At 38.8% G+C, this 9,467-nt stretch overlaps 1 protein-coding gene and 1 non-coding gene across 3 annotated transcripts in view; one reads left to right on the top strand and one right to left on the bottom strand.

The window, feature by feature from the left end:
* Positions 1-112: 112 nt before the first annotated feature.
* NCAPD3 (non-SMC condensin II complex subunit D3) overlaps positions 113-9,467 on the top strand; it is a 64,790-nt gene continuing 55,435 nt past the window's right edge. For both annotated transcript variants that reach the window (XM_032868969.1, XM_032868968.1), the window contains exons 1-3: positions 113-251; positions 2,424-2,578; positions 4,067-4,229. In XM_032868969.1, coding sequence (XP_032724860.1) covers positions 188-251; positions 2,424-2,578; positions 4,067-4,229 — 382 coding nt within the window. In that variant the 5' untranslated portion in view covers positions 113-187. The remainder of the gene's footprint in view (positions 252-2,423; positions 2,579-4,066; positions 4,230-9,467) is intronic.
* On the bottom strand, positions 7,864-7,968 carry LOC116874408. The gene has a single exon (XR_004383987.1). It is a non-coding gene; the product is annotated as a U6 spliceosomal RNA (small nuclear RNA).

Here is a 9,467-nt window from a genome sequence, read left to right as displayed (position 1 = left end):
CCCATTCTTTGCGCATGCGGCAGAAGTCTCTGCTGATTGGTTAATAGAGGGAAAACTGCTGGGCGCGACGATTAGTCGGTGGGTAATTCCCCACATTGTGATTGGTCCACAGGAACGTCTCGGAGCGCGCGCGGGAGCGAGCTTTGAAAGTTGACCACCGGGGAGGCTAACCGGTTCCTGAGCGATAATGGTGGCGCTGCCGGGCCTTGGGAGCGGCCTGCAGCCTTGGTGTCCGCTGGATCTCAGCCCTGGTGAGAAAACGAGGCCGTGAGCTCGGGGAGGCCAGGCTGTGGTGCTTTGCGAATGCGGTGCTCCTCTGCCCGGGCCTGGAGTGGGGGTGGGGCGCTTGGCTCTCAGCAGAGTCTGGGGTCTCCAGGTCTGTGCATTCCAGGACAGTGGCGAGCCGGGTGTGGAAGAGGGGTCAACCTAGTGAAGGATCAGGAAAAAGAGAGCTTATATGGTCCCATCTTTTTTCGTTCTTTTGCATGTTTTCTCGGCCTTCCCTTGTTTATTCTGTAAAATCCTCACTGGCTGTCTCATCGAGTTCTTTGGTTTTAAGATAGTAAATCTGGTTCTTCGTTCAGACTTATTTCCTGAACTTCGTGTTCGTTGGTTTAAATGGATGTCTCACAGGCACCTCAGACGCTACATGCGTGAAACTGGGGTTCCCAAAGCCAGTTGTTGGTACCAGCCAATCCACAAACCTGGGAGTCATGGCATTCCTTATTCATCCTTACTGCTCACAGCCACCGGTTGTCCTCCCCTCAGAGATGTCTCTCAGGTCCTCCTTGCTCCTTTTCCTGATGCTGCTGTCGAGCAGCAAGCCCTCATGATAGCCAGCCTGTATCCTAGCCGTTTTCTCATGCCAGCTCTTTCAGCCTGTTCCCTACATCTCTACCAGGATCACTTTTGAAAACACAAACGTGACCCTATCAAGTCTTTAAGCCTTTAATGTTTCTCCTTTATTTCTTAAATAAATGACCAAGTCTTTGGCATGCCCTTGTAGGGAGGGTTCACCACTCACTGCAGTCTTCTTTTCCAAGAGCATAACCTTTGGAGTCAGAACTGTGGGATTGGCTCTTCAGTTTAGCATCTCTGTATCACGGAGCGAGTTGCTTAACCTTGCTAAGCCATCGTTTTCTTACATGTCAGATGGGGATTATAATAATATCTACCTCACAGGAGTTTTGTGAAGATTAATTTAGTACCTGGCACATAGTAGTTGCCGAATAAATACTATTTACTTATAGCATAAATAAATACTAATAATGACTCTCACCCTTTACACTAAGGCTCAGTGTTATAACTTTTATTTTTAAACAGGCTGTACTTACTTTCTCTTTGTTCTCTCTGTCTGGAATACTTTTTTGCATTTCTTTCCCTGATAAACTCCTACATTTAGGTCCAGTTGAAGCAGAATCATCTTTCCCACTTCTTTTATCCTTCCCACCTCCTCCATAATATTTTCTTCTATGCTCTCTAGTGTTTTACATACCTATTACTGTTTTAACACTGGTCTATTGAAAAAATAATAAACGTAAAAAAAAGATAGTACCTATCATTTATTGAATTTATTAATTTCCTGACCAGATCTTTTCTCTTTTCATTGGGGCTTGAGTAGTTGTGATCCAGAAATAAGATCTGAAATATTGGTATGTGTTTAAAAATATGCATATTAGATAAATGCGAGAATATGAGAGAAAAAGAGGCAGAAAAGATGCAAGAATATTTTTAGGAAGAGGATTGTATTTGTTAGGAGAATGATTAGGAAAGAGTGAGTGAATAATTAAGCATGTTAAACAGTTGCCTCAGATGTCCCTTTGTGCTGCATACTTTCTTTGGGTTTATTAACTTGATTGTAAGATTTTCACAAAGGGACATCTGAGGCAATCTTTTATTAAGCTCTCTTTTTTCTCCAGATTGAATTATGGGAAAGCCATATTGTTCAGTGTTTTGAAGTGCCATTCATATCTGAAAAGTGTTTTCTTTCTTGGTATTTTTAGGCGATGATCAATCTAATAACCAGCTGCTAGTTCTGATTTTAAAAAAGATTTTTAACATTTTCTGCTCTCTTTTAATTATGCTACACCTGTATTGTATGTTTAAATGTGAGTTGTGACTAGTAAGTTCTCCTTTTTTTTTTTTTTTTTAAGATTGTATTTATTTGACAGAGAGAGACAGCAAGAGAGGGAACACAAACAGAGGGAGTGGGAGACAGAAAAGCAGGCTTCCCACTGAGCAGGGTGCCGATGTGGGGCTTAAACCCAGGACCTGGGATCATGACCTGAGCTGAAGGCAGACCCTTAACGACTGAGCCACCCAGGCGCCCCAAGTTTTCTCTTTTTAAATATACTTAAAATCTAAAGGTTATTGATGTTTTACTTATTATAAAAACGTTTTATTTAATTGCATTTTCCTACTAGAATGGGTGGACACAGTATGGGAACTGGATTTCACAGAGACTGAGCCTTTGGATCCCAGCATAGAAGCAGAAATCCTAGAGACTGGATTGAATGCATTCACAAAACTATATGAAAGTGTTTTCCCCTTTGCTACTGAAGAACATGGATCTACAGAGGTAAAATAAATAAATAAATAAAATTAAAATGTAAGCCAGCTGTCTTTAGGTGTCAGAAGTGGAAGATGAAAGTCATTATAATCTGAAGCTTAGCCTTTTTAGTATACAGTTTATATGGAGTATGATAAGAATAGCATAGAGAATGTGGTTCATTTGTTATAAAATTGTAATGGCTAATGGCTAAGTCAAGTGGGAAGATTACGGGTTCAGTTTAGGCTTTTGAATGTGAAATTCTGTTAGGAAATTCTTAGGGAGATGTAATAGGTCACTGGCAATGTGAATTGGAAGACTAGGAAAGAAGTAAAAATTCAACCACATAGATAGGAAGAGCCATCTGAATCAAGGGGATAGGTGAAGTGCAGCGATGCATGAGGTCAGTGGGGAAGAGAAGAGACAGGAAAGGACTGAGAAAGCTGGTTCAAAGTGATGTGCAGGCAAGCAGTCAGAATGTGGTGAGTGTTGATATGAAGACTAGGGAGTAGCCAGGCATCAAGTGCTGTAGAGGTCATGGGCAGGTAGAGTTCTGACAGAAGGAAGTTGGGGCAGAGATGATTGGATCATCATTGGTGACCTGAAGGGTCACAGTTACAGGTGAGTGGAGTACAGCTGAAGTGGCATTAGGAATGAGGAGGTGACTGCTATTAGGAGGTGAATTCTTCTGGAAGTTTCAGGTGAAAAAAATGCAGACTGCTCATAGGATTCTAAATGTGCTCTTCTGTAAAGTGGCACGTGCTAAGCAGTGTGGCTAAGCCAAGGCATTACCTCCCACTTTCCCTGTCTTCAGGAAATCAGGAAGTACAAGTTCTGATTTCTTGAACTTTCGTGGGCCAAAGTTTTTTTAAAGGTACTCCAGGATAAACCATATTTAGTTGCTGCTGTGTTTGGTTTATAAAAGTAACCCATTTCCTCTTCATGTGTTTAATTGGCAAAACATGGAGGAATGATACAATTAATAAAATTGTGATTTATAGTTGTAGGTGTATTTTCTTTCTAACTTAGGTCACTTCTGAAATCTGCTGAGGGAGAAACTTTCAGGTATTTCTTTTCCTGTTCCCACTGCCCATAGAGCCTTTAAATTTTAAGTAAATAGCTCTGATTTCTTCAGTTAGTAATTAGAGTGATAAATGGTTTTGAATACTTTTAATATAGAGGGGTAACTTGTTTGAGTAAACACTAATATAAGGTGCCCCAAAGGTCTTAGTATAATTTTTAACTATGATAATTTCAGAAATATATATGCTTCAAACCTATCCCCAAATTATTTTTGAAAATTTGATTATTTATGTTTTTTATATACTAATTTATCTTTGTAATTTTGAATACTACATTTTAATTTTTTGTTTCAGTCCCTTTGAAGATTTATAATTAGGAGCCAGGTTGGTCTGTTCTTTTTGTTTCAATGAGATACTAAATACTTGCTAAAATCAAATAACAAGAGATTTTCCCATTTCTGTAATTCTTGGCTTTTATGTCTCTCCCTCTCCCCAGAGCATTTGGACCTTCTTCATTGAGAACAGTATTTCTCATAGGGCACTGGTGGCATTGTTCTATCACTTTGTTCAAACAGTTCATAAGAAAAGTGTCAGCGTGCAGTATCGACAATATGGCCTTCATGCTGCTGGGCTTTATTTTCTGCTGCTGGAAGTACCAGGTATGTATATTTGATATGATAGAATAAATATACTTCTGTTTTAAATTTTTACATTGTTTCGAGCCCTTACATTTTGTTTTCTCACTTCTAAAATGGAGCAATAGTAACCCATCTCACAGTTGTTCTGAGGGTTAAATGAGAGTATGTCTATAAAATATATGGCATATTACAGGTGTTCAAGAAATATTTTTCCCTTTTTTTTTTTAAATATGTTGTGTCTATAACCTAATGCAATTAATCTGAGAGAGTTAAAGGCTTGAGGAAGGGAATTATTTCTAAGCTACAAGAGCTCCATTCCCACCCACCCCCACCTAGTATAAAAAACTGATACTGCCTGCTCATCTCCTGACTCCTTGTCCAGACTGAGAAAGACTGGGGAGTCATTGTGTTATATATAATCTCTCTCCTATGCAGATATGAAAAAATACTTTAAAACCATTCTAATAAAGAAAGCATGAGAATAGCTAGTAATGCTTGATGAAGGAAAGCACAGAAAGTAGTCTATGAGCATTGTTTTACTTCCTTTATTGTTAGAACACTTAGGTGGCTGTTCCTCCTGTGAGCAGTAAGAGTCTCTTCTACCCATCCCAAACCCGAGGCAAGAGAGGATGGTATATAGAGGGGGATATAGCTGGAGAACCTAAAGTTACTGCTTGTCATTTTTTATATTTATTGTCATTTGTATATTTATATTTGTATTTATTGTCATTTATAAGAACTGTTAAGGATGATGATTATCCCATATGATTTGGGGAATGGTAAAAAGACATATAAAGCCTTGAACATTAATTTGTATTATTGTTAAAGCTCCAGGGGCGCCTGGGTGGCTCAGTGGGTTAAGCTTCTGCCTTCGGCTCAGGTCATGATCTCAGGGCCCTGGGATTGAGCCCCGCATCGGGCTCTCTGCTGAGTGGGGAGTCTCCTTCCCCCTTTCGCTCTTTGCCTGCCTTTCTGCCTACTTGTGATCTCTCTCTCTGTCAAATAAATAAAATCTTCAAAAAAAAAAAATCCCAATAATGACTTCCGAAGTGAGTTTCTAAAGACTTTCTTCTTGCTAAACTGTATCTCAGTTGTAACTGAGCTGTCTTAGAGAAAAGTGGTGGTTTTAGGAACCCAATTTTGTTCTTTTCTTCACTTGTTAGATCCAGTTCCTTCTGATTAAGGCGGAAATGTATGCCAAAGTGAAGAGTGTTGTACATTATAGGCTACTTGCAGCTTTCCGGCAAGTGGTGTTCTTGCCAATTATCTTCTGTTTTTAAATGTTTCTGCATTATGGTTGCAATGCTGTTGAGACTCAATTTTTAATCACAGTGTGCTCTTTTTCAAGACTGTTTTGGTTATTCTGGGTCCCTTGCATTTCCATGTGAATTATAGGAGGTGCATGTCAATTTCTCCCAAAAAAGCCTTCTGGGATTTTGACAGTGCACTGAATCTGTAGATCAGTTTAGGGAGTTTTGCCATCTTAACAACATTAAGTCTTCCAATCCATGAACACAGGCTATCTTTCCATTTATTTTGGGTTTCCCTCATCTGTTTCAATATTTTATACTTTCTAATGTACAACTCTTGCGCTTACTCAGGAAAATTTATTCCTAAGTATTTTATTCTTTTCCATGCTATTGTAGATGAAATTGTTTTCTCAGTTTCATTTTCAGATTGTTTACTGGTAGTGTGTAGATGTACAATTTACATTTATTTACTTAATATTTAAGTGTAGTTGATGCACAATATCACATTAATTTCAGTCATACAGTATAGTGATGGAACAAGTCCATATATGAAAAGCCTATACCTTATGCTATGTTCACTCTAAGTGGGGCTATCATGTCACCATTCTATGCTATTACAGTACCATTGGGTATATTTCCTGTGCTGTGCCTTTCATTCCCATGACTTATTCATTTTGTAACTGGAAGCCTTCTGTTTCCCCTCACCCATTTTGCCCATCTCCAATCCCTCAAGCAACTACCAGTTTGTTCTTTGTATTTACTGGTTTGTTTCAGCTTTTTTGGTTTGTTTTATTTTTTTTAGTTTTCACATATATGTGAAATCATAAATTTGTCTTTCTCTGTCTGATTTATTTCACTTAGCACACTACCCTCTAGGTCAGTCTGTATTGTTGCAAATGGCAAGATCTCATTCTGTTTTGTACCTGAGTAATCCATTTTATATATATGTACCCCATCTTTATCCATTTATCTATCAATGTACACTTGGGCTGTGTCCATCTATTGACTATTGTAAATAATGCTGCAGTAAACATAGGGGTGCATGTAAATTTTTTAATTAGTGTTTTCTTTGGTTAAATACTCAGTAGTGGAATTATTGGATCTTACAGTATTTTAGTTTTTAATTTTTTGAGTAACCTCCATGCTATTTTCTTTCCGCAGTGGCTGTACCAACCTTCCCACCAACAGTGCATGAGAGTTCCTTTTTCTTCATATCCTTGGATTTGTCATTTCTTGTCTTTTTCTTTTAAGATTTTATTTATTTGTGAGAGAGAGGGAGAGAGAGAGAGAGAGCACGAGCAGGGGAAGGGGCCGAGACAAAGGGAGAAGGAGACTCACCACGGAGCAGGGAGCCTGACTTGGGCTCCATCATGGACACTGGGACCAGGACTTGAGCCAAAGGCAGATGCTTAACTGAGCCACCCAGGTGCCCCTCTTGTCTTTTTTAATTTTAGCCATTGTGATAGGTATGAAGTAATATCTCATTGTGGTTTTGATTTGTGTTTCCCTGATGATTAGTAATGTTGAGCATCTTTTCAAGTACCTGTTGACAATTTGTATGTCTTTTTTGGGAAACTATCTATTCAGGTCCTCTGCCCTTTTTTTAATCAAAGGACTACAATCGATTTTTTATTACCAATCTTTTTTTTTTTTTTTTAAAGATTTTATTTATTTATTTGACAGACAGAGATCACAAGTAGGCAGAGAGGCAGGCAGAGAGAGAGGAGGAAACAGGCTCCCCGCTGAGCAGAGAGCCTGATGTGGGGCTCGATCCCAGGACCCTGGGATCATGACCTGAGCCGAAGGCAGAGGCTTTAACCCACTGAGCCACTCAGGCGCCCCTTTTTATTACCAATCTTATACTATGAAACCTCACTGAACTCAATTACTATTTCTAGTAGGATTTTATCTTTATCTAATAGGATTATATCTTCTGTGAATAGACATAATTTTACTTTCTTTCCAGTTTTTTAGGTGCCCTGTATTTCTTTTCTTTTCTTTTTTTATTTTTCTAGTTGTCCTGATGAAGACCTCCAGTTTAGTGCTGAGCAGGAGGTGCACATCTTGTCTTGTTTCTGATCTCAGGAGGAAAATTTTGTCTTTTGTTCTTAAGGATGATATTTGCTGTGGGTGTTTTGAGGATCACCTTTAAGACATTGTTACTCCTACCTTGTTGAGTGTTTTATTTTGAAAGGGTATTGAATCTTATTATTTGCTTTTCTGTATCTATGAGATGTTCATCTGATTTTTGATCCTTATTCCAATAATAGAGTATGGTATTATGATGATTGATTTTCGTGTTAAACCAGTTTTGCATTTCCTTGATCATAGTGTATACTCTTTTTAATGTATTGCCAGATTCTGCTAGCTAATACTTTATTTATTTATTTATTTATTTATTTATTAGAAATATGGAACACTTTGTGAATTTCCATGTTATCCTTGCCCAGGGCCGTGCTAATCTTCTCTGTATTATTCTAATTTAGTATATGTGCTGCTGAAGAGGGCACAACTAATATTTTACTGAAGATTTTTGCATCTGTATTCATAAGAGATACTCTTTTTTTTTTAAATTAACATATAATGTATTATTTGCCCCAGGGGTACAGGTCTGTGAATCATCAGACTACACATTTCACAGCACTCATCATAGCACATATCCTCCCCAATGTCCATAACCCAGCCACCCCATCCCTACCCCACCCCCACCCCCAGCAGCCCTCAGTTTGTATTGTGAGATTAAGAGTCTCTCATGGTTTTTCTCCCTCCCAATCCCATCTTGTTTCATTTTTTTCCTTTCCTACTGCCCACAACCCCCCACTCTGCCTCTCAAATTTCTCATATCAGAGAGATCATATCATAATTATCTTTCTCTGATTGACTTATTTCGCTCAGTATAATACCCTCTAGTTCCATCCATGTCGTTGCAAATGGCAGGATTTTGTTTCTTTTGATGGCTGCATAGTATTCCATTGTGTGTGTGTGTGTGTGTGTGTGTGTGTGTGTGTGTGTGTGTATGTATCACATCTTTATCCATTCATCTGTTGATGGACATCTAGGTTCTTTCCATAGTTTGGCTATTGTGGACATTGCTGCTATAAACATTCGGGTGCACATGCCCCTTTGGGTCACTACATTTGTATCTTTAGGGCAAATATCCAGTAGTGCAACTGCTGGGTCATAGGGTAGTTCTATTTTCAATTCTTTGAGGAACCTCCTTACTGTTTTCCAGAGTGGTTGCACCAGCTTGCATTCCCGCCAGTAGTGTAGGAGGGTTCCTCTTTTTCTGCATCCTTGCCAACATCTGTAGTTTCCTGACTTGTTAATTTTAGCCATTTTGACTGGTATGAAGTGGTATCTCATTGGTTTTGGTTTGTATTTCCCTGATACCGAGCAATGTTGATCACTTTTTCATGTGTCTATTGGCCATTTGGATGTCTTCTTTGCAGAAATATCTGTTCATGTCTTCTGCCCATTTATTGATTGGATTATTTGATCTATAAAGATTGTTGGATACTAGCCCTTTATCTGATATGTCGTTTGCAAATATCTTCTCCCATTCTGTCAGTTGTCTTTTGGTTTTGTTGAGTGTTCCGTTTGCTGTGCAAAAACTTTTGATCTAGAAGCAGTCCCAATAGTTCATTTTTGCCCTTGCTTCCCTTGCCTTTGGCAACGTTTCTAGGATGTAGTTGCTGTAGTTGACATCGAAGAAGTTGCTGCATGTGTTCTTCAGGATTTTGATGGATTCCTTTCTCACATTGAGGTCTTTCATCTATTTTGAGTCTATTTTTGTGTGTGGTGTAAGGAAATGGTCGAGTTCCATTTTTCTGCATGTGGCTGTCAAATTTTCCCAACACCATGTTGAAGAGGCTGTCTTTTTTCCATTGGAGAAAATTTTGGAAAAAATTAGAAAGAATTTTCCTGCTTTGTCGAAGATTAGTTGATGGATTCTGGGCTCTCTGTTCTGTTCCACTGATCTATGTCTGTTTTTGTGCCAGTACCATGCTGT

This window comes from Lontra canadensis, unplaced genomic scaffold, assembly GCF_010015895.1.
Source record: "Lontra canadensis isolate GAN:19392208 unplaced genomic scaffold, GSC_riverotter_1.0 scaffold36, whole genome shotgun sequence".
In the NCBI taxonomy this organism is placed as follows: Eukaryota; Metazoa; Chordata; class Mammalia; order Carnivora; family Mustelidae; genus Lontra; species Lontra canadensis.
The sequence above is the reverse complement of the archived record's forward strand: the minus strand, read 5'-3'. Positions and strand labels throughout refer to the sequence as shown.